The following is a 25,725-nucleotide window of genomic DNA, read 5'->3' on the forward strand; positions in this document are numbered from 1 at the left end:
AACTAGCTATTTATTGATTAGCAAACCATGTTAGGCTAAAGACTACTATTGTTCAAAAGCAAGTTAGCAAGTTAACGCTACAGTCTGCTAGATAACTAATGCAATTCAACAGACAAATAATTTCATCACATTATCTTTACTATACCTCTGTCTCTGTCACGTTTTCCCTCCTCTTCTCTTTTTTTCCTCCCCTGGGTACCAGAGAGTTTGGGTCGTTTTGACGTTGATCACGCTTTCTGGGGTCACGTTAGAAAACTCAACCAGGTACAGTCTAATTAGCCGCGGGGACTTAGGAATGTGTTATTATTATTATTTAATAGGCTTTGCTATGCAGTTAAATTAATGTGGGCTTATTTTTTTCATATTAAGAAATAATAGTACTAACTGGATAGTGTTAGTTTTAGTAAATTGTGAAAGTTGCACTTTTTTCTTCTCCCATTTGTGGCGCCCCCTGGATGGACAGCGCCCTTAGCATTTTTGCATATACTGCCTATGCCACAGGCTGGCTCTGGCATTTTAGTCTGATGCAGAACATGCTGTTTAAACAGCCATGAAAGAGCTACAGAGAGATTAGAAGTTTGAGGTAGTTCTGTGTGGCAGCTGTGGTGTATTTATAAAAAGAGAGGAGGAAGGAGGCAGTTCACGCCAAAAGTCAAAACAGGAGTTGAGGAGGAGAAAGAGAACGAGGGGAAGAGAGTACAAACACGGAGAGCTACCAACACTGCAGCAGCAAACAATGAAAAAGGGACAGAGAGAGAGCGAGCAGATGAACAGACAGATGAAGAGTTTGGATTTTTAAAACCAGTCAGCTGGGCAAGAGGAAACAATCGCTTCCACATCCTTGAAAAAGAGTGAGTGAGGGAGACAGAGGAAAACATGCCATGAGAAGAACTGAGAGGGATGCACAGAGGGGGGAAGAAGGGTGAGAGAGCAGGGATACAAAAACGTCAAGGGATCTTAAAAAGTTAACTCTTCAAAATGTGACTGAGTGTAACAGCAACAGCTAGTACTGATTCAGGTCAGTGGTTCCTGTTTGCTCTGTCACAGGGGAAAGAAAAGGGGAAGAAAAGCAAACAAGGACAGGCAATAAAAAAGAATTGGTGATAGAAAAGGACAAGAGGAACTGTTTCAGAGCATTTACATGCTTTGAGGTGGAAAGTTTGTAGTACTTTGAATAGAGGGAGTGGGGAGAGACAGAGAGGGAGACTCAAACACCAAAAAAGGTCTTGAGTCAGAGCTGGAGGAACTGCAGCCTTGACAGATGCTGCACAGCCATGGGGAGCCACAGGGAGGGAGCTGACTTATAAAGACAACAGGAGAGAGACAGAGAAAGAAGTGACAGAACTATAAGTGAGGGGAGGAAAAGGGAACATGACCTATTAAAAGAGGATGTTTGCATAGAAAACACACTCACCTATACAGTGGTCAAGCAGAGCAGGTACATAGAAAAGGCAGTTCAGGAGGGGAGGGGGGAGGGATTATATGTTGATGCAGAAAGAGATCCAAAAAGTGACTGTGTGTCTGTGAGGGGTACAGCCAAAAAAAAAGAGTGTGGGTGGGCTGTTACTGTAAATGTGATTCTCAAGAGACCAACTAGAGCAACTGTAAACCACGGGGGAAGAGAAGATCCAGCTTGTCTCACTGTAAATCCAATGCCCTATGGACACCAGGGTTTCACTGCAACTCTAAACCAAGCGTGCACCTCACCCACTGGGCGTTATGTCGACCAGCCCTGGCCTTGGTGCACCTGACCTGGCCGAGGGCCCCCAGTCCACAGGACCTGTTGGGCTCCAGACACTGTTGGACCTACTGGTAGGCGTCTATCAGGAATTCTACTCCTCACCCTTTGCAAGAGAGAAGTATGTCTCTGGTTTTCTGCAATGGGGTGAGTGTTTTCCTTCTCTCTCTTTGTTTCTTTTGTTTGTGGGTGTGTTAAGTGTTCATCCTATATAATAAGTAGTTATGCGTGTCTGAATCACTTGTGAAGCCACTGGGGAATTTCTGACTATTAGACCTGCATCCTTTTATTTAAATATTAGATGCTGACCTAAATTATAAGACTGGTTTCTGATCTGACACAGCTATGGTTAAGGTTCGGGCACAAAAATAGCTTGGTTATAGGGTTAGGAAAAGATCATGGTTTGAGTTAAAATGACGATGGAACTGATGTTGACTGTAGGTAGGAAAGAGGAACAGCAGTCTCCTGTGTTACAGTCTGACGTTTTGTTGATCTATCCAGCTTCCCCGACCTCTTCTTTCTGTGAACATTGTAGTTCTGTAACAACATCACACTGCCTTCTCTGCTCTCAATAGTCAAGAGTCATTATTCATACAGTTGCTAGAGATCTTGAAAAATGAAAAATCCATTGGCTCTGATCCAGCTGCCTCTCTGGAAGGTTTGCTTGTAATCTGATGCAGTGTCCTTACATTATTAGATTACTTATATATCAAGTAAATAGTCAAGCACCAGTTGTTGCATGTTTGTGGGAGAGATGTGGTAAGGAGAAACGCAGAATGAACGAGTGAGGATGCATGCGTTTTTGAATTTGCAATGAACGATTGCAGTTATTATGATGTACTTCAATTATGACAAAAACCAGTTTCAATGTTTGTGAGCTAAGGTTACTCCACTGAAAATGCCTTTGTTTCAGGAAAAGATAGCTAACACTAATGTTCAGTGAGTTCATTCATTCTGTGATATTTTTGTGTAATCTTAGTGCTAATGCAGCTATAGTTAGCTAATATTTGTAGTTTGAGAACAGTTAATATGTGACAGATTACTTGCAAGAGTTAGTGGAATTAGTTCTACGACTAATGATGGTAGTAATGATTAAGAGGTTTAGCAAACATCAACTTTGCTTTAAGGTTTTCACATCCATAACTAATGGTCTTTTTTGACCATTACTAAACAGGCTAGTTAGCAAGCTACATGTTGCTTTCTTCATAAGCCATCCAATAAACACATTGGAGATGAACTGAGCCTCATCTGGAAAGCAGAAGAGAGCAGGCAGTGGCAGGACCATGAATGTATCATCCTTAGTCAGTTTCCAGTGTCACAGAAAAAAGTCACAGAAACACTCACATCTTGTGGGACCCAATCTTAATTTTAAATAAAATGTTATTATCAACATATTATTTATGGTTTTATCTCCATATTGTTTAATTATTACAAAGATAACTGATATGGGTTAGACAAGGAGGCAGGTCAGACGTCATTGCTAGGCTCGTTTCTCTCAAACTAGAGAAATTGAAATCATGCACTGATAGCCAACATATAATTTATAATAGTCTGTTTAAAGATTTCTCAAAATATGTTATATCCAAAAGAATTTAAAGATTACTGCAATTGTCACTATAATTTCTGGCATTTTTTTTTAACTGTAAATTTTATTTATTTTATTTTATTTTTTACTGTAAATGTATATATCAACTCCAAAAACTGGTCTCCATATCACCAGGATTTGGACATGTCAGTTTGGACACTGGGAAATTGTGAATTTACTATTTTCAGACATCTTTTACATTTTTAAACAAACTATGACAGCAACATTATTATTATTTGAACTGAATTTATTTAATAAATTACTTTAAATTCATTTAATCCACACTGATTCCGTTTAAAGACTGCCCGTCAGGTAAGGTCAACATTTTCCAGGGATTTACAGTGCTATGAAAGCATCCTGCACCACAGCTCTAAAATGAGTGTGACAGGTTTGGGTCCAGGAAGTGAAGAGCATTTCAGAGCTGACCTACCACACAGACCTGCCTCAGTAACCTCTGTGTTGTGACCCAGTAAACATGGTGCCTAAAAGCAACAGGAGACCACTACAAGGTCATCAAAGTGAACACTCTCCGGCTGACTCTCTGCCAACCCTTATGAACCTCCCAGGGACTTAACAACTGGTGTCATCTCACAAAGATGGTGATGGACATACTGTACACACACTTGTGGATAATAATACACTCACAAAAGAGGACAGTACACTCACAACTTGTGTTGGTTGCCATGCTTTGCCAACATTTTTAGCAATAATGGACAATTATACACACATATATAAAGACACTGAGAGGCTCATAAATGCTACCCAATGTAGTATTACTGGATGCCTGCCAGCACTGTGTGGACTACTGACAAGTCACCGCCCCCCAACTTTCACCCTGTCTGTCCTCACTCCCCCCAGAATCCATTCAAGCATGTAACTGTGACTATGTGTTTACCCATTGTATTGTCAAGTAGCTGGGGTGGGGGAGGGGTGGTGATCATGTGTCCCCAGTAATGAGACAGTCCAAATTTAACCGCAGCATGTGTCCAGGAACAAGGATCCAATATCAGAGTGATCTGTGATTTCTGGATAGGTTCAGCGTAAATCTGTTTCACACAGCTGGCAAGGCTTATAGGAGATGTCAAAGGCGGGTAAATAGTGCTTCATGCCTTCTTATCCCTCCGCTTTAACACAGAGGCAACCACAATTACAGTGTTTGTGCCAAATCTTTGTTCATGTGGAGCAGTGGGAGGTGCGGTTAGCCTTTCATAGACAATGGATTTGTTTTTTGTAAAAATGTCCAATCTTGCAGCAAAATATCCACTTATAGAGACCACAGCATCATTAAACTTTTATATGCTCCTATTTAGACTATTTAGCATTTGGCTAAGGTTAGCAAAAGATCCTGGTCTGGTTTAACACTGAAACATTTCACAGAGGTTTAAAACACAATATTTATTTACATTTATTCAAAACTACAGTCTTTCCCTAACCTTAACGAAAGTGTCTTTGTTGCTGAGAGACTTAGACTTAGACTAGACTTTATTGATCCCTTGGGATGACTCCCTCAGGGAAATTAGGTTTCCAGCAGCTTATACAGACAGAAGCAGCACACAGGACAGTTTGCAAACAACAACAGCAACTGCTTGCAAACAGGTATAGAGAATAGAATAAAAAAAATAAACAATAAACAGTAAACTCTTAACAGGAAAATGCACCATAAACTCTTAATTAAATATACAAACTATAAATAGAATAAAATAAGAATGAGATAGGATAAATAAATATGGAGAACTGTATATGGCCTGTGGTCAAATGAAATTATTGCACTGTGGCGGAGGATGAGGTTATTGAGTGTCCGGGAGGGTTATTGCATATTAAGTGGCTACCACTCCTTCCCTTCTGTACTTTATTTCCTCCTCCCCCCAAGTGAAGAGTTGTAGAGCGTGATGGCATGATGGACAAAGGAGTTCTTAAGTCTGTTGGTCCTGCACATGGGCAGGAGCAGTCTTTCACTGAACAGGCTCCTCTAGGTTGCTGATGACGGTGTGCAGAGAGTGGCACATTCACACCTACAGACAATTTAGAGTCAGCAGTTAACCTGCATGTGTTTGGACTGTGGGAGGAAGCTGGAGAACCTGGAGAGAACCCACACAGGTACAGGGAGAACATGGAAACTCCACACAGAAAAGCCCCAGGTGAACTGGGGTTCAAACCTGGAACCTTCTTACTATGAGGTGAAAGTGCTAACCACTGCACCACCGTGCTGCAGCACTTCATTCATTAAAGAAAAGGTGTCTCTTTACTTAATGCAGCCAGCAAATGCCACCTCACAATGTCACTGAGGAAATGGTTTAGTAGTGAATTAATTAATTACAGTGAGACTGTTAGGTTCTTTAGCCTAGGACCCCAAAGCAGAGACGCACACACACTGGTGAGTGGGAACTGAAGGTTCTTTTAACTACATTACGAACCAAAACCAGAACAAAAGGCAGATGGGTGGCAGGGAGCTGGTTGGCAGGAGGAAGTCTTCAGCAATGGAGCACAGGAGAATCTAGCCACAGGTAACGCTGGGGAAACTGCATGCAGAGAGAGAGCATGGAATATTCTGGCAGCGAGCAGGAGTGAAGGCCAGGCTTATGAGGTAGAGGGAAATAGACTGAGTGAATTCAGGTGTGCCTCTGCTGCCAACAGGAGGAGCCAGCCACACCCCCTGCCACACACAAGCTCTGCAAAAGAACAGAAATGGGAGGGGGAACAGAGAGAGCACAAAGAAAAGCACAACACAAAGACAAACTAAGCCAAACCATAACAGAGACTGGGTTGGACAGACAGATATTTCCCTTCACATTGTGAGATTCGACTGTCCATTTGTCTAAAACTCAAACATATCAATCTGCTCTCATGGCCACACCTAGAGAAAATGATTCACACCCAAAACCTGCAGAGTATCACTGAAACTGTTATATCAGGAGAAAGTGGAGAAACAAACAGAAAAAAATGTGTATCATTTATTTCCTCTCTTAATGGTATTACACTATGCATATAGCTTCACCTTGGTAAAAGGGAGATGATTAAAAGGTTGTGTTGCTCACACCATTGAAAATCTCATCATCAATGTATTTTTCCATTATTCTGGCTAATCCACAGACACTGCTAAAGTCTCCATTTCACAGCTCTGTCTTCATGTAGTGTTCCATTCCAGGCCTTTCTGTGCCCGGTGTGCTTATGGGCTGGTCACTCCCTACATGGCTTTCCTAGCAGGAGAGGTCTGTGATGGGTACAGAGCCAGGATCAACATGCACAGGGACTGGCAATGACTCCATCGTTCTTTTTCTTCTTTTGCTATCATAGGGCCTCAAAAATATAATTAGTAACAGCAAAGTGCAGACAGCATTGACAATGTGTCTGAATGTTTGCATAGGAAACCAGCTTGTAGCAAATGCCTTCACTGGCACTTGAGTGCCATTTAATCTGTTCAGATACAGTTTTCCATATTTGTGGGAGAGGTGTGGGGCTGTTTTTTCAACTATACATTTTACACGTGCTGTTGATGTTCATGATCTTTACTCGTCAAAAGTTTTAAAGGACTTCCAGTTTTTATTAGAATTTTTATTCAAATTTAAATTTAGTTTAATGCCTCAGTGTACTCTGAAATTAAATCAATAAATAACCAAAGAAAAGGAATAATGAAAAGTAGTAATGGAATCTTTAATCCTACCATACTATGTTTTATTCATTCAAGAGTCAAGATGTGTTGCACTTTGAGGATGCTTTGTTTTCACAGTCTGTACAGTTTATTCCAAACCATCTTGATTGGTTGTTAATTACAGTTTTCTTATCATTAGAATATTCTACTTCCTGCAATTCAATATTCCAAATAATCCTTTAAAGGATGTAGTGTGTTCAAACACTGCCTTTGTGCAGAGTAGTCTATTTTGCAGACATGTTTGCATTAAGTTTAAGCTTAGTCTATTTCCATTGCTGCAGAAAAAAGTTAAGTAAGTTAATTTTTTGAGTGATGAAGAAGCCTTTGCACCCTTTTGAGGGAGTGCTGCAGGGATGAGTCCTACAAGCTGGAGATAAGTTGGCACATCTGGCTTCCAGGAAACGTTTATCTCTTCTCCTGAAGTCCCCACATAATGCGGTTTGTTGTAGGAAAAGAAAGCTAGTGCTAACGTTGTTTGAGTTCATTTATTCTGTGATATTTTTTGTGTAACCTTAGTGCTAATGCAGCTATAGTTAGCTAATATTTGTAGTTTGAGAACAATTAATATGTGACAGATTTCTTGCAAGAGTTAGTGGAATTAGTTATACAACTAATGATGGTAGTAATGATTAAGAGGTTTAGCAAACATCAACTTTGCTTTAAGGTTTTCACATCTATTACTAATTAAATCCCACTGTATTTTTTGACCATTACTAAACAGGTTAGTTAGCAAGAAATCCCACTGTCTTTTTTGACCATTACTAAACAGGCTAGCTAGCAAGCTACATGTTGCTTTCTTCATAAGCCATCCAATAAACACATTGGAGATGAACTGAGCCTCATCTGGAAAGCAGAAGAGAGCAGGCAGTGGCAAGAGAAGGCAAAAAGCTGCAGTCATGACCATGAATATATCATCCTTAGTCAGTTTCCAGTGGCCTTCACAGGTTGTGGGACCCACTCTTGATTTAATAAAGTGCTATCACTATTCAGCTTCAGTCTCCAATAATTGGTGTTTCAATTTTGTTCTTCTATATAGCAAGATAGATTATTAAAATGCTACATGGGTAATCTGTGATCATAATAACAGAAGTTTTGGTTTAACCTCCATACATTTTTGACATTTTGTGTTGAGTTTTGGTTACTGGAAAAAATGTGCCCAAAGAATTTTTACTGTAAATATATATCAACTTCTTCAGCACAAAGTGCTGTACATAAAAATAATTAATCTTAACATTGATAATGCCAAGTGAAATGTGGATGATTCAGATGATTCTGCAATCTTAAATAATCTTGACTATAATGGTATAATGTGTGTGTATATATATGATAGAGTGCAACAAGTAAAGAAACTAGTGAATCTAGACAACAGCCAGAAGGATTCAAAAAAATATAGTTTCTTAAAATCATGAAGCTTTAATTAATTATTTTACCACTAGCACCCACTAACAATTGAAGACAACTTGTATTTCAGTGTTACTTGTGTAGTCTTTCAGCCTGATACAAAACTCATCGAAGACATTTGTTGTCCACATTTGTGGATGGATTCTATGAATGGCCTTTAGTCATCAACATGTGCAGTCACAAGACACCTCAGCTATTCACATCTGTTTCTCACTGTTCTGCTTTTAAAAACTGCGTCTCACTGTCATACTTTGCAGCATCTACATTCTAGAGACAAATGACGTAAATGAAAACCAGAAATATCTGCAACAAATCCTATGTAGGAGTATTTCACCCTTTCAGCTAGCCATCCACCAACATATTTGATTAACTTCTTAATAATCCATTTGGTAAAACCCTGGTGTATGTCTATTCGTTCTGTCGTTCCTCATGGCGGGGAGTAATTTCCATGCATGTGGACAGAGAACTGGGGTTGCCAGAGCACTTACAGTGGTAGTCTAGAATAAACACAAGCAGGCTGAAAGGCAGAAGCTACATTGGATCAGAAAGTATTCAGACCTCTTCACTGTTTGCTCACTTTGTTGTTTTGTAATTTCAATTGTAAATGGGTAAAACTGCATTTTTCCCCCCTATCATTCTACACTCAATAACTCAGGAGGATAAAGATGAGGCATGTTTGTAGAAATTAAAAAAATATATTAAACACCACTTATTCATTAAAGTATTTAAAGCCTTTGCTGTGACACTCCAAATTGTGGCCAGGTGTATCTTGTTAGCTTTAGTTATTATTGAGGTTTGTCTAGAACTTAGAAGTCAACCTGTGGCAATTTGAGTTGACTGGACAAGAAAGGCAAGCGCCTGTACATATAAAGTCCCTCAGTTCAAGAGTATTCTCCCCAAAGCATGGTGGCAGAAGTAAGTGAATACATCACCATTCATACAGCCTGACATTCAAATCTTACTCTGACTGTCTCCAGCCCAGTAGTACATTCAGGCTACATTTACGCTATGTTCAGTTCAGTACAATACTAGCTATACAAGCAGTGTATAAGGTTAATAGTTCAGAATCCCATTATTTATAACTGAATTATCAAATTATCATTGTTTCTGTAGCATTTGCAGTCTTTAAATATGCTTTTAATGAGGAAGTAACATACTTTAAATTTCAGAGAGCTGTGCTCTCAGTCACCAGTGAAAGGAGCTCCACACAAGAACTACTGTCAGTTCACATTTTAAATTTGGTGATTTGTTCATACATTGACTTAATCTCTGCTCCAAATCCAAAACTGACACATGAACTTCTTCAACAAAAGGATCAGAATGATCCATTGGTAGATATACATGATATACCTCATTAGATATTGTGTGTTCATTTTTTCACTCTATCATCTAACACTGTCGGTTGTTAGTTTACTTACTTCAAATACAGTGAAGTGAACAGACTGATTTTTGTGACCCTTGAGGACTGATCTGTTTTATTCTTCCTTGTGTTAAGATACTAAGACTTTGACAATCCTGTATGAAGCTGTATCTATGAAGCAATATAGCTGCCTTCACCCATGCTCCTCATCAGTCTATTTCAGGGGTGTCAAACTCATTTTGATTCAGGGGCTACATACAGCCCAATTAGATGTCAAGTGGTCCGGACCAGTACAATCATAACATAATTACCTATAAATAACAATAAATCCATGTTTTTTCCCTTTGTTTTCGTGCAAAGAAGTACAAGTACATTCAAATTTTTTCATATTTAATGAAATATCCTTTTACAAAACATATCATGAACAACCTCAGATTTCTTAAGACAAGTGTTTGTACAAATACCCAAAAAAAATTTTAAGTCAAAGGTATTTGGAACTGAAAAATATAGTGCTGCACTTTATGGCAATTTATGACATTGCATGAACAATAGGATTCCACCAAACTAAACTCTTTTGTAACGAAGCTGTTGACTTACATTGCACATTTTTAAAACTATTTCTACAGAAAGAATTCATTTTCACAGAACTATATTCTTTAAGTGTAATTGGTGTTTGAATCAGCATTATAAAAGAGTTAGTCATGTCTAGACTACTTTGTGTTTGCTCCTGAAACTTGGCATCTTTTGGTCTGCACAAGTGCATCAATATCAGGTGTCATGTCCTGACAAGCAGCCAATCTCAGAATGTCATTTAAGTGCTTGTGTGTGAGCCTTGAGCACAATTTTGTTTTATTGATGTTCATTACTGAGAAAACTTGTTCACAAAGGAAGGTTGTCCCAAACATGCACAAAATTTTTGCAGCCAGGGCTGTTAATTTGGGGTACCCTGGCAAGAGATACTGATAAAATGTGTCCAAGCCCACTGAGGCAAACTTGTCCTTCAAATCTGCATCACATTGCAAATCAATTATTTCTAGTTGGATTTCTACAGGCACATCAGAAGCTTTGACTGTGAAGGGTGAGCGAAAAACTACAAATTCTGTCTGGAGTTCACCAAAGACCTGAAACGGTTTCTCAAACTCACACAGCAATCCTGCAATATTGTCTTTATACTGTTTCATGTCAGCACTAATGCCTGTTGCACATACCTCTCTTAGGGAGGGGAAATGGGCAGGGTCACCACTTGCCAGCTGTGTCTGCCACAAAGTCAGTTTCAACTTGTGCTCTGTAATATTCACCAGAAATGCAAGGTCCTGCAGCCATTCCTGAGATTGTAATTCCATCACTGGTTTTCCTTTTTTCTCCATGAATTGTCTGATTTCCTCATGTAGATCAAAGAAACGCCTCAGCACAGCACCTCTGCTTCACCATCTTACTTCAGTGTGGTATGGCAGGGTGTGAGTGACGTGATTTTCACTGAGAAGACAGTCAAACTGACGATGATTTAGGCCTCTGGCTTGGATGAAATTAACAGTTCGGACAACCACCTCCATGACGTGATCCATTTTTAACAACTTGCAACACAATGCCTCCTGGTGCAAAATACAGTGAAATGTCCAGAAACCATCTCTTCCATTAGCTGCTTGTGTTTTCTCGCTGAATTTTGTCACATCACCTGCTTTTCTTCTGATCATTGATGGTGTGCCATCTGTAGCCAGGCTGACGGCGCGGGACCAGTCCACTCCGTCCAGCACTCCAACCACAGAGCTGATAATGTCCTCAGCTATTGTGGTGTCCATCATAGGCACCAACTGAAGGAACTCCTCAGTGATGGTCTATGTCTCATCAACTCCACGAATAAATATGATCAGTGAGCACCGTCAGTGCTCTCATCAATTGCAACAGAAAATGCAAGAAAGGACTTGACTTTGTGTTTCAACTGCCTGTTTAAATCTGCCGATAGTTCCGATATCCTCTCTGTCATAGTATTCCTCGTCAGACTAATGTTGGCAAATGCTTGTCACTTCTGTGGACACACGAGTTCTGCAGCCTTCATCATGCATGTTTTAACAAACTTACCGTCGGAATATGGCTTTGATGCTGATGCTATTTCATTAGCAATTATTTAGCTGGCTTTTACTGCTGCTTCACCGACCTCTCGGCTCCAGGTGAAAATTGACTGCTGTTTCCTCACACGCACCAGCAATTCATTTATTTTCTCTCTCCTTAGTTGTCCTTGCAAGATGTCATATTTTTCGCTATGATGAGTCTTATAGTGGCGCCAAATATTATATCCCATGAGCACCGATACTTGTTGATTACACACCGAGCACACAGGTTTCCCATTCATCTCTGTGAATAAATAGGAAGCGGTCCATTTTCTCCTTTTTTACAAAGACATTTTGGCTAATGAGGGTGTAAAGGTGAGTAGAAAATAAGGTAGCTTACACCGTAATTAGCAGAAGGCGCATTGCTACCATCTGCTGTTCAGTCTGAGTGCCAGAGTTGTGCCTCTTCTTCTACTCTGATTAAAACAGCGTGCCCCCAGCGGATGATTTAGGAATAGCATTTTATTAAGAATTTTCAGTTTGTGTCTTTTATGCATTTTTTACTTTAAAATTCATCCAGCGGGGCCGATTGAACTCCCTAGTGGGCCGTTTGACACCCCTGGTCTATTTCTATGTAAGATGCAATATCAAAAACTCACAAGGCTGTGACACAGCACTGGTCACATGACTGGGCCAGCGTACTGACCCAGGGTTGCTATGTATACTTGCAGTGGATAATGGATCATTTTCAACGGGATTGTCCTATTGCTTCAGGAAACCTTCAGCTCAGAGTGAGACAATGACTACATGTGTTCCCGAAGTTGCTCTCTGTCCTCATCTAAAAACAGTTTACACTGTGCCTCTGCCTCACTTGCATTCCTCTCAGTGTCTGAGGAGGGGAATGAAAATAAAAATAAAGGACTGGAAAACTTGCCTCGATTCATAAATGATAGCTGCTATTTTTAGCTGTACAGAGCAACTCCAATTCAGACAGTTGCTCTGCTGAAGAGGAACTCCCTTTATGGCTAACAGAATCTCCTGTTCAGCTGGAAGGAGACAGAGCAGCAGACTGTGCATGTCCACATGTCCACAAGAAAAACTAAAAGGACATAAGGAAAATTAATCAACAAAAAGGAAAACCTTTGCTGGACCTTTGTTTTTTTTTTTGTTGTGGGTCGAGCATTGTTACTATTGACAAAGTAAAGCATGTCAAATATATATGACAGTTACTGCTGAAGCTTTGCATCAGGTCTTGTCACTTATTTCAGAGAAAAACAAGGAAACAGTCAAGAGCATTTTACTGTTTACTGCTTTAAAAATCTTTTTAGAATCTACTAATTTTCCATTTCATTTTCTCCTGATTTTTGATTCTGTTTTAGTTGTTAGATACATGTACCTTTTTTTCCAGATAGTATAATGTGAAGTAATGTCAGTGTCAACAAGTGTTTGAATTTTTATTTATATTCATCCAACCCTTTACTATGAAGAACATGAGAATTTTCTACTTCCTGTTTGACAGTCTGGACCTTTAACCAGGAGGTAACATGGAATGGAACACACACAATAAACATTTTCTTGCTGAAATATAAAATACATTAAATAAACGAATTTGGATAAAACAAAATTGACTTTGTATTTTGTTATTTTAATCTGTACAAAAACCAACATTTATAACTCACATATTGTAGATTTAGGGGAGCTGCATGCTCAAACAATTTCTTTTAAAAGGACCTGTTACCCCCGCTTCCAGTCTTTATGCTGATCTAAGATAGTCATCTGGTGGTTTTACCTTCGTATTTATTGTACAGACATGAGTGTTGCCAATCTTCTAATCTCAGTCACCACAAACTTTGTAGTATGAACTACTTTATTTATAAGTATTTTAAGTGTCTGTAGTTGCTGATTTGAAAATGACCAAGAAGATTTGAGCGACCTCATTATTTTATTCCATCAAGTGGAAATTTATTTATTTGAGGCAAACTTTAGTAGAATATTTCAGTACCATAAGTTTGGTGGTACCTTCCCTCTTAAAATCAGTAAAATATTGTTGCATTACTATTTCTCATTTCCTTGGTCCCAAAATTGATACCATCAAACCACCATTCCCATTTCCTCTTTAATCTCTAGGGGTACAATAGTAAATACATATTTTTGTCAGTCTTTCTTCTCTCCTTCATTCACAGCTGAGCCCCTGGTGAGGCAGGTGAAGAAGACTCGCATCAAAAGAGAAGACTTTCACATCCTGAAGGTGATTGGCCGAGGCACATTCAGTGAGGTGAGAAGTATAACAACAGAAATTCAATATTACAAAATTTGTTTAAGCTTTCTCAAGAAAGCATCTTACAAAATCCCACGGTTCATTAAGGTTTATCCTCTTCAATTAATAAATCCATAAAATCTTTAGACCAGTTCTCCACACTAAAGCAGTTTGTGTTGTATTGTTCCCAGTTAATTACAATTATTCGTTTAGCTGAAAGGAAGGCCAATAATATAATTCTGCGTGCTATTTTTGGTGGTTTAATGGCAATTTTCTCACCTAATATAAAATCTAGTGGTAGTAATTAGGAACTGAACCTAACTGCGCTGACATTCCACTTTACCCCATATTTTTAAAAATACCCCTTAATCATCGGTTCTAATATCAACAAGAGAAGTTATTCAGTTATTCAGGGGCTGTATTCAGTTGTAAAGTTGATTACACTGAGATACATATGTGATATTATGCTCTCCTCATGTGTGTGAATGACTATTATATTGTACCCCTTTAGACTAATATACTGGCAGCACAGTGTTTCAATAAAATATAGAAACATCCCAATGAAAGATTGAAGAAAAGAACATGCACTCACTATCACTCACTTCTGATATGTAATGCATGCATAATTTTGTGTGTGCAAACTTCATGTGGTTATTGTGGTTGTTTTGTTGCCACTGTTTCAGGTTGCTGTGGCAAAGATGCGAAACACACAACAAGTGTACGCACTGAAGATTATGAATAAGTGGGACATGCTGAGGCGAGGAGAGGTACATACAAACAAATCTGAGCTCACATTCACAGGACAAAGACCATGGCCAGTTCTCCCACTATACATGTTAGACTGAGCAGCAGGAAAAATGGAGGCACAAGCTCTTTGATTTAAGCTGGATGTCTTTCTACGAGTGGCTTTTATCCAGCTGTCTTTGTGTTTTTGTTGTGTATAGACAGCATGTTACCAGGAGGAGAGGGAGGTTTTACTGAGGGGTGACAGACGCTGGATTACAGAATTGCACTATGCCTTTCAGGATGACAACTATCTGGTATGTACCAACACACCCAGTAAATTATGTGAGGTAAATGCAATGTGCGAATACTCCTGCTTGTTTGTAGCATTTAATGCAATTAACTTTAATTCCAATGCCATGTTCCTTACTCATCCACCCTCTGTCAGTATTTGGTGATGGACTACTATGTAGGGGGGGACCTGCTGACTCTGCTCAGTAAATTTGGAGACCGGATCCCTGAAGACATGGCTCAGTTCTACCTGGCTGAGATGGTTATGGCCATTGACTCTGTCCACAGACTGGGTTATGTACACAGGTAGCCCACTCTCTTCTTTGGCACACTAGAATGAATGGCACACTAAAATTTTGATTTACACGATTGTTTCAGACTGCAACTATATTAACTGTATAAACTAAACAATTAACATTGTTTTTCACGTGGTTCAGATACCACTATTCTGACTAATAAACCCAAACAAAGCTTCCCCCAAAAGCATGTGTGACCTCTCTCCTGGATCTGTAACATAAAGTGGATAAAAACACTGCAAACATTCTTTGATGTGATGTCTGTGATTAATGAATTCTGACCTATAAAGCAACAAAATGTAACTTCACTGCACAGCAGCGCCCTCTGCAGCCGTCAGTGGTAATTAATTGTGTTGAGCTCTGGGTCCGAGTAGCTCAGTGCTTTTCATATACAGAAAACAAAGTCTATCAATCTATTGACTGGAGCTCCCACACACTGAACTGAAACACAGCCAAATGATGTATATTACCCATGATCCCCGGCTTCTGCTGCAGGAAGTGTGGTCACTGTAACAAACAGACCAAAATCTGTTTATAATTCTTGATGACTTCTAAGTCTTTTTAACTGATCAGCATTATTCTGAAACTTTCTGGGCCTGATTCCAGCAGTTTCAGCTGCCATCAGTTAGTTAGAGGGAGACTGTACCTGCTCACCATAGTTACATAGAACAAAGTGGGAATGACAGAGGCTCCATTCTGCCTATTACAAGTCAGTGTGCCATTAAAGTGATTATGAAGCTAAGATTTTATGGTAAAATAGTTACACAATGTTGCTTAAATGATAATGACACCTCTACCCTGTTCCTTGCACAGAGACATCAAACCAGATAACATCCTGCTGACAGCTGATGGACACATCAGACTAGGGGACTTTGGTTCCTGTCTGAGACTCCTAGAGGATGGGATGGTGAAAGTTGACACTTACTCATAAATTTAATGAAAAAGATACTCTGAGAAAGAAACCACTATTTTTTTCATGTCAGTGACAGTTTAACACAACAGAATAAATGTCGGAAGCACAGCTCATGACCTCTAGATATGCCTCTTTGTTTTTGAAAATCCATCAGCCTTTTGATTTGACTGCAGGTTCACTCATCCCTAGCAGTCGGGACCCCTGACTATTTGTCTCCAGAGATTTTAAGAGCAGTAGAGGGAGGTGGAGGTTATGGTCCTGAATGCGACTGGTGGGCTTTGGGTATCTGTGCCTATGAAATGCTGCTGGGGACCACACCCTTCTACGCAGAGTCCATCTCTGAAACATATGCTAAGATCATCCACTTTCAGGTACAGAAAGACACTGACAATGTCTGCAAACAACTGATTCAAATTAGCTCCATCTATCTGTCTATATTATACTGAGATTGAAATTGCATTGTACATCCAATTTAAATCAATTGAAAATCACCCAAAATAACCAGTCTCTGTACACATCAGACACACATAGCTTTTCATAGTTTTAATAGTATGTATCAGAAGATCAGTGGTATCAGAACAAATAGTGTAAACACCAGGCATTGTGTTATTCATTGTGTTATGTATTTTTTTTTTTAATCTCCAGGAGTATTTTGAGTTCCCTCTTTCTGGTCCTGACATCTCAGACAAGGCTCATTCCTTCATCACTGGACTCATCTGTGAGAGGGAAATCCGCCTGGGGAGGAAAGGCTCCAGTGACTTCAGGAGCCATCTGTTTTTCTCTGGTCTAGACTGGGGTTCCCTGCATAAACTCCCTGCTCCCTTCCTACCTGAAGTATCTAATCCAACTGACACCTCCAACTTTGACATTCTGGATGACTGCCTTAGTGACATGGTATTGTCTTTAGAGAACGTTACTCTCTATGTCATGCACTTATACTGTACTTGCACATGTTGTGTGAAACTTAATGGTTCATACTTATCTGTAAGGGATACAAGAAACCCCAAATTATTTATTTTTTCACAAGTACATGTACTGATAAAAAACTTTTCTTGAGTTAACCACCAAGCTGGTTCATAATGTGGCTCCAAGAAAAATGCACACAGTTTCTAACAAGATGACTTCAGCTGGTGGTTGCTGGTATGAAAATTACGATGTATGTTTTTCATGTACAGGAGACACTGTCTGATGTAATGGACAGAGCACCAATAGGAGTACACTTGGCTTTTGTTGGATATTCTTACACTGCTACCAGGTGACCTGAATACACAGTTAATATTTCATGTGCATCAAAAAACCCTTATTGGCCTCTATGTGGAGTCTTCCTGGCTACTCTTTAATAGGTCTCTCTTCTGTAGTCAGACAGGTGCCATCGACCGCAGTCAAGACATCATGATGCAGATTGACCATACAAGGCTCAGACAGTGTGACAGTCTATACACACCAGAGAAACTGGTGAGACATCATCACTATAGACTATAAGACTATATACATGTCAGGTTGCATCAACTTCCTCAAAACGTCATATGCAGCATTCTGAAGACAGCTATGTGTTTTCATGTAATGATATGAACTCTTGTTCAGCTTGTTTTTCTTGTGATGTCAGGTCTAATCTATCTGTGGTTGAAATTTAGAGCCAGCTGCTTCATCTCACAGAGACTCTACCGGACGATGTGACGGCGCTGCTGGAGCTTCCACTCTCTTTGGAACAAGGATGTGCAGCATCCACCCACACAACCACAGAGGAGGAGGAGACTGATGAAATATCAGGACTCGATGAAGACTTGCAACGGTATCAGCTTGCACAAATACTATTTTTAACAATCTATCTGAGTAACAGTGAGTCATTTCAGTGATGTAAATCATCCATCCACCCATCTATTCATTATAATTCATTAATTCATCCATTGTCTATACTGCTTATTCTTAAAGGTTGCAGGGGGCTGGAGCCTATCCCAGCTGACATTGGGTGAGAGGTGGGGTACACCCTGTGCAGATCAGCAGTCTGTCACAGGACTGACATATAGAGACAAACAACCAGTCACACTCACATTCACACCTACAGACAATTTAGAGTTACCAGTTAACCTGCATGTGTTTGGACTGTGGGAGGAAGCTGGAGAACCTGGAGAGAACCCACACAGACACAGAGAGAACATGGAAAAGTCAATCAGTATCGCTCAACATACATTTTCGTTCTTATAGTGGAGGATGCTTATTGCTGTAAAGTGCACATTAATTTAAGTACCCATTCAGATCCTCATACAGACAATGTAATTTGCTGATATCAAGAGTATCAGAGTACTGTTATTACAGTGCTAGAAATGTAAATAGACATTCTCTTTGAGATATGCAAACCCTGCATAAAATCCTGTTGGCTTTCAGGGTATCAGGAACAGGTATCTTACACAAGAAAAATCCAGTCTCCTCAGAGAATCTCTGGAATCATACATGAAAACAATTTTCATGTCAATGTATATTTATCTTTAGGTTTTATTAAACTGAGATCCTGATCTGACAGGGTAAACTTTGCAAAGCATCAGGGTTCCTGACTGCCAAGGCTTTATCACCTTGGTGACTAACCTTGACATTGAGTTAAATGTAAAATTAAATAAATAAGATCTGTGTGCAAGAGAAATTATTGACTGGGAAATTTTTATTTTAGGTGAATTATATATTTGGAGTGGATTAACCCTTCAAATAAAGACAAGCATCAATTGCAGTGACAGCATATCACCCCAGTGTCACTGGAAATAAAATTAGAAGAAGAAGATATGAAGCAACTCAAAGTCTTTCCTTCTTTATCTACCCAGCAGGTTACAAGAGGCAGAGAGAACATACTGTGAGCTGGAGAAAGAAATGGAGAGACAGAAGGGGGAGATGCAGGACTGGAGAGCCCCCAAAGAAACAGGCAAGGGATCAGCACCCCTGCTTTCTCATCACACCATCATCTTCATCATTATTCTAATCATCCCTCTATATGGCCTGGACTGTTCCTCTCTCTTTCACTTTATATAGTATGCGGTTATACCATGGCATCAGAGGGAACCAATAATTTTTGACACTGTGAGGACCACAGCCATGGAGTGACACTGATTATATGACAGAGGTTTATTTGATATTATTGCATAGCTAAACACATTGGTGTTTTCACTCTAACAGCCAGCAGATATCAATGCAGCCATTGATGAAAGGCAATGAAATCCACAGGAGAGCATTACAAGCTAAGGCCATGTATTGGTAGAATTGCAGCTTTAAATTTAACCCAGTTGGTTAAAAAATCTTCTAAGGCTGTTTTCAGAATGCCAGGCATTTCAGTAACATTACCTAATCACACAGACATCCAACACAACCCAAGTACTACTTCACAGTCCAGAGTCTCTTAAGAACAACATAAATGTGATGTGGAATGAGTTCCAGACAATATGAGCCACTCTGAATAAACACAGTGCTGCACAGTCCCAGCAGCATCTGCTTATACTGGGGGCTTCAGTCAGAACGTGGTGATAAATACCCAATCTAAGAATAGCTTTGGTATGTGGGAACTTGGATGCCTGTTTCCATAAATCAGCACAGTGTCATGCGCTTTTTAAAGATGCAGTGATGAGGGTCTTCCTGCTGCTGGCCTGATGGATGAAAGTGATATGAATAATAACCACAACTCCAAAAGCATGAGGACAATAAGCATGTACTGTGCCTCACTCCATATGAGATGATAAAAATCCAAGTCAGTGGCTTGCCTTGCTTCACTCACTGCTTTCTCCATCACTCCTCTCCCTCCATTCACACTCACACTGTCAACCCTTTCATCACCAAACATATGTAGTATTTTTGGTTCTGTTCTGTTTCTGTCTTACCACATATAAAGCCAGGGGTGCATCCCAAGGCTGAATGCCTGCAACAGTGCTGGCGCGCATCATGGGCTCTGATGTTCCTCTCTCTCCTCCAATCACAGAGCTGAGTATCAGCCCAGAATCTCTTGCTCTGCCTGCCCACTGTGTGGATGCACCAGGGGATGTAAGCCTATCTTAAACCACTTTCATATTCTCTTATTCTGCCTGACATGAAAAACAAAAACAGCAATTAACCTGTATGGTTGTCTAATACATTTACAGAAGCTCCAAGTAACTAAGACCAGGCTTAATAATGGGCAAACAGAGAGTGTCTACATGTGACATGAAATCTCTGTAGCTGGCCAAGTTTTTGTGTTTCCTCATTGCTGCTGTCTGTTCACTGGTCTGACTTGCATGTGTTACAGAGGAGGAGAGCGCCCCCAGCCTGCCATTACCCACTGGTGATTCCTCTCCACCGTCACCTGCTCCTGTTCCACAGGGTACAGACAAAAACCAAATCTGTCATCAGTCATTAGGATTCAACCAATGTGGAGTTTTGAATACAATACTGACATTTATATGCCATTGATATGTTCTGTGGTTGTATATGGGAGATGATTTCATCATCAGTGGTAGAAGAAGCAGCATTAATACAAGTGTGGACATCTCAGTTAAAGCACATTGATATCTCCTGTCAGTGTGTACTTATCTATTATTTGTATTTTTTTAGTGATTCATTAGTGTGTAAGTAGGATTTTAATATTGTATAAACTTCTTACTGGTTTTGTACATGAAATCTTAATTTGCAAAGTAGCAGGTAAACAGCTGTCATATACATCTAATAGGTGAAAAAGTGTAATATTTATCATAAAATGGTAATACTCGAAATTAAGCAATGTAACATACCTAGTTAAATTTTATCACTGGTCAAAAATAGCCCATAAGTAACACTGTAACACATCTGCAACAAGTAGATATCTGAAAATGAAAGTGGGGCTATATCAGAGCTCCTACAGAGCTGCAGTACACCCACACAGATGTTTTCACTTTGACTGACTAGGCCTCCTCTTGTGTTAATATTCACATGCAACTAATTTGAAATAATATATGCTTTTTGAAGGAAGCATAATTGCATCTAGATTGCATTTTATATTAACATAATGAGGATATGTTGATTATTTACATATTTATTTGGCAAGTTACAAAAATGCTTATAGTGAAGGTATCATTAAAATGTTAACAGACCCCAGCATTATTCAGACGTTTTATGCTTCTGTTTAGACTCTCACAGCATCTTGTTTAAGGTTAGGGAAAGAACCTGAGGCTTGCAGTATGAAGCAGGATTTGAGCTGAGTGAGGTAACTCTGGGTTTTCAGGGTTACAACGGTGGTTCACTTCTTAGTGGGGTAAATGGCCATGGAACAGCTAACCTGTTCTGGGATGGGCTAACTTCATAGGATCAGATCAGAACCTATCAAGTAATAAAGATCAATATATCTTTTTATTGATCAGTGGAAACATTTTGCTTTTCCAGGCTTTCCATATGTCCACAGCAGAGCTTCTAACAGAGGGAGAGTTTATCACACTAAATGATCACATACTTGGTATATATTGGTATATAACTGGATTTACTTTTAATCCAAAGAAATGCCAGTCTTATTGTCCGTTCTGCTTTGTCCTGCAGGCTCACCTGCCACAGGTGATGAGTGAGTCATACCTGCTGGTGTGTGCAGAAGGGGGGGGGGTCCAAGCCTGGGAGAGACATTGTTATACTGAGCTCTCCTGAGTGTATGTTGAGGCAGCACATGTTGACCTCTTCCATTACAGCAAGACAAAGGACTGAGCCCCTGCTGTATGCTCACTCCCTGGCCCACTCTTCAACCTCCTAAACTTGCCAAGAAGACGAAAAAGCAGGACTAAAATGCTTCTAATGAGAACCTCTGAGCATGTCATTACTGTAGGAGCTTTTCAAATTGATGTTTTTCAACTGATATGATGAAAACACAAGTCAGACTGGTAGGAGCTAATGAGGAAGAAATGATGAGGACATTTTCTGATTTGCCTATTTACCAGACTGAAAGTCATGATAGAGATGCACTGAGTTCAGAGCACACTGAGAAAAAGACTCATCTTACAGACAATCCTGAAATGATGCACCTGAAGTTAAAAAAGGTTACTGTTCTTGAGCCATTTTGATTACAGTCATCATAACCCTGGTCTCCTTTAAAAGATAACTTTTCAAATTTTACCAACATTAAGTCAGAATGAGTATAAGGAATACCGAACCACAGTGACATAAACAAGGTAGAGTTGTACTCTCTTTTTTTTTTGGTTGGTTGTTTTGTTTTTGTTTTTTGTTTTTTTTGTTTTTTTTGCTTTTTCTTGGCATGAAAAATGAAACATAAGGAGATCTTAAAATGCTTTACACAGAGAGAATCAGGAGACCTAGAGCTTTGAAATGATCTGTAATTTGTGAAGGTTGTGTGAGTGTCTGGGACAGATGAAAACACACCTAAAGTAGCGCTTACTCCATGAGCATACTATTTTCAGGTATTTTAAACTATAGTGGTGCATTTATAGTGGCTTCAGAAAGTATTTAACCCACTTCACTTTTTACAAACTTTATCATGATCTACATTGGATTTTAAATGGATAAAATTGCCATCTTTGCCCATCAACATTCAGTAAATAACCCATAATGACAAAGTTAAAACATGTTTTTAGAATTTTTTGAAACAAATTTATTAAAAATCAAGAACTGAAATCTCTCATTTACAGAAGAATTCAGACCCTTAATTCAGTTCTTTGTAGAGGTTTGGGTAAGTCTACAGCTTTGCACACCTGGACTTGGTCAGTTTATTTTACTCTTACTGACAGAGCCTCTCAATCGTAATCAGATTGAATGGGAAGTATCTGTGAACAACTGCTTTAGAAAATCTGAGACTCAAACCACTCCAGTGTTGTTTTGTCTTTGGTTCATTATTTTGCTGAAAGGTGAACTATCACCCCAGTCTCAGGTCACCTGCACTCTGGAGCATGTTTTCTTCAAGGACCTCTCTGTATTTGGCCGAATACATCCTTCCCTCAATTTGGTCCAGTCTCTCTGTCCCTGTTGCTGACAGACCCCTCCACAGCATGATGCTTTCACCACCATGCTTCACTGTGGGAATGGTTTTAGCTGGGTGATGAGCTGTGCCTGGTGTGTTTGGAGTTCTGTCCAAAGGGTTGAAATATTGTCTCATCAGTCCAGAGAATCTTTTTCCTCATCTCTCAGAGTCCTTTCCATGTCATTTGGCAAATTTCAATCAGGCTGTCATGTGCCTGAAAGTGCTGCTGAGATGGTCATCCTTCAGACAGGTTCTCCTGTCTTTGCTCCTGGGAACACACAAAGCTTTAGAAATTGTTCCATACCCTTGCCCTGCTCTGTGCCTCACCACAATTTTGTCACTGATATCTACAGAGAGCTCCTTGGACGTCATGGCTTGGTTTTTGTCCCGGCATTCAGTATGGTGAACTGTGAGACTTAATATACCCAAGAAAACCTACAACACAATATAGAGTGCAAGAAGTGAAGGGGTCGGAATACTTTGTGAAGTCACTGTAGTTGTTACAGTGAATATGATTTTTCTCATATATCATGTATATACACCCAGGTTTGCACTTGTTTTCCACAACTATAATCATGTTTTTGCTGTGCCTGTTTTTTTTTTTTTGTATTTGACATGTTTCTAATAATGACTTTTGCTATTATAGTGGTTTATGTATATTAACTGTATTAACTATGTTAAAGCTGTGCTGCATCAATAAAAGCAAACAGAGTTGGAGAGTTACAGTGAAAGAGTATAAAATCAAGATGTGAAGCAAAGAAATAATTCAGGCAAAACACTTAAGTCATGCTTATATAAGCTGACTGACATCAGCTGTTTCATTTATAACTCTAGGATCCCATGATGATCAAATTCCATGAAATAGTACTGAGAATATTACCTTTGTTTCCTCAGTAGCAGCTATGGCCCTGATTAAAATGTACACTTTTCACTTTGCTGCTTCTCATCCCACCACTATTAGTTGCCACAGCTTGTCCAGAAAATTGAATCTCTTACTGAAGCACATGCAGGTTGATCTGTAGAGCAAAAAGAGAGAAACACTAGAGGAGAGTAATGTTAGCAGTTATTCCATCAAATGACTAAAGAATTCTACTTAATGATTTAGATTTAGATTTGGCATATACACCTTCCACCATATTCAATTAAGACATTACATAAGACGAGAAACTGGAAGTGGAACTGATGTACTATTACTGACAAGAAGGAAACAATGAATAAATACAAACATGGATCTTGTGTCAGCACATTACTCATAAACCTTAAACTAAATAAAGATGAATAAATAATGAGACAGAAGAATAAATTGTTTCTATCTTAATAAATGAGTGTTGCTGTAGAACAGTTCTTTGATTAATGAGTAACATGGAATAATGGAAATAAGATATAATGCTGCAAACATTTCAGTCCCACCTCATACAGATCCTGGACTTTCACTAAATGAGTTGAAAATATTTAGTCAATACAAAGATTTGGTTTACAGAATGGATGGACAATTATTTCATATGATTTCAGACATTCAGGCTGGTTGTATGGAATGAACTCATTTTCACTTTGGAGTTTGTGATAGTTTATTCTATGGCCTTGTGTTTATTAGAGTTGATCTAGAACTGGCCATTTGACCCTCAACCTGATCATATTTGCCTTAACGTGCCAATGGATGATCTGAAGTTAGTAAGAGAGGCTCTTTTATATCTACTTTTTATCACTGCATGATGGGAAAGTAGGACCAGATTAGGGTTTAAGCCAAAACTTACTTTTACCATTATGTTTAGTTTAGTTTACCTCTTGACATTGAAGTGCAAAATAAATGGTTTTTACATTTTGACTTATTGGTCTTGCTAGTTGAAAAAAAAAAAAGATTTCAGCAAGAGGACAGATGCTGCACATGTGTATGTCCAGTTTCAATGTGAAAAAATGACCTGCATAAGAGTAAACCAGTGTGGCATAAATTCCTCTATCTAAAACCTCTAGTGAGAATCTGGAAGATATTATGTCTAGTGGGCTTGATGATGGTGTCATATGTGGAACAGTTTCAGTTAATTCTTTGATAGTGATTTTCACATCAGACACAGAATCAATCTAATGTCCTCAATCTTATCTATGAAAAAGGTTAAAAATCTTTCACAGTCTGCCTTTGAGGAAAAAGGGACACCAGGAGGACTACAGGTTGACTACTTGGTCAATGATATCAAATAAAAATCTAGAATTGTGCTTGGAAGAGATGAGCTCTGAAAAATATTTTGCTCTTTCATCCTTGGCTGCTTTAAGTATACATTCATAGTGAACTGCAAGCGTTGTTTTCTCCCACTGTGCCTCACTCTTCCTACACCACCTTTTAGGCCCTGGATTCTTTTGGTAATCCAAAATAACAGAGTTAGTGAATTTGGTGTAAAAAAGCATTTTACAGGAGCAGCAGTTCTAAAGCAGTTGATATCAATGAAAGAGTTCACCAAGTAATTTGTGTTTTTCAGAGCAGAACTAAGGATTCATCAGGTGTCCATAAATAATGAGGAAAGCCACTTAT

At 39.2% G+C, this 25,725-nt stretch overlaps 1 protein-coding gene across 2 annotated transcripts; it reads left to right on the forward strand.

Moving 5' to 3' along the window:
* Positions 1–542: 542 nt before the first annotated feature.
* On the forward strand, positions 543–24,432 carry LOC108900079 (myotonin-protein kinase). Of its 2 annotated transcripts, none has more exons than XM_018700910.1 (15): positions 543–1,885; positions 13,965–14,056; positions 14,722–14,805; positions 14,983–15,078; positions 15,210–15,358; positions 16,162–16,255; positions 16,435–16,632; positions 16,907–17,155; positions 17,437–17,516; positions 17,620–17,716; positions 17,896–18,053; positions 19,075–19,172; positions 20,217–20,278; positions 20,520–20,594; positions 21,779–24,432. In XM_018700910.1, exons 1-15 carry the CDS (start codon positions 1,720–1,722, stop codon positions 21,878–21,880), a joined length of 1,800 nt encoding a protein of 599 aa, XP_018556426.1. In that variant the 5' UTR covers positions 543–1,719; the 3' UTR covers positions 21,881–24,432. The 2 variants fall into 2 exon arrangements, with proteins under 2 accessions (XP_018556426.1, XP_018556427.1); XM_018700911.1 differs by having other exon boundaries at positions 19,078–19,172.
* Positions 24,433–25,725: the final 1,293 nt, after the last annotated feature.

The sequence above is a fragment of the Lates calcarifer genome, unplaced genomic scaffold, assembly GCF_001640805.2.
Source record: "Lates calcarifer isolate ASB-BC8 unplaced genomic scaffold, TLL_Latcal_v3 _unitig_4509_quiver_412, whole genome shotgun sequence".
NCBI lineage: Eukaryota > Metazoa > Chordata > Actinopteri > Centropomidae > Lates > Lates calcarifer.

What these genes read in the sequence shown, in the direction of transcription:
- LOC108900079 (XM_018700910.1), top strand. Translation starts at nt 1,720, where the DNA reads ATGTCGACCAGCCCTGGCCTTGGTGCACCTGACCTGGCCGAGGGCCCC. An exon ending in GCCGAGGCACATTCAGTGAG is followed by an intron (nt 14,057 to 14,721) that starts GTGAGAAGTATA and finishes CCACTGTTTCAG; the next exon opens with GTTGCTGTGGCAAAGATGCG. An exon ending in AGACTGGGTTATGTACACAG is followed by an intron (nt 15,359 to 16,161) that starts GTAGCCCACTCT and finishes TTCCTTGCACAG; the next exon opens with AGACATCAAACCAGATAACA.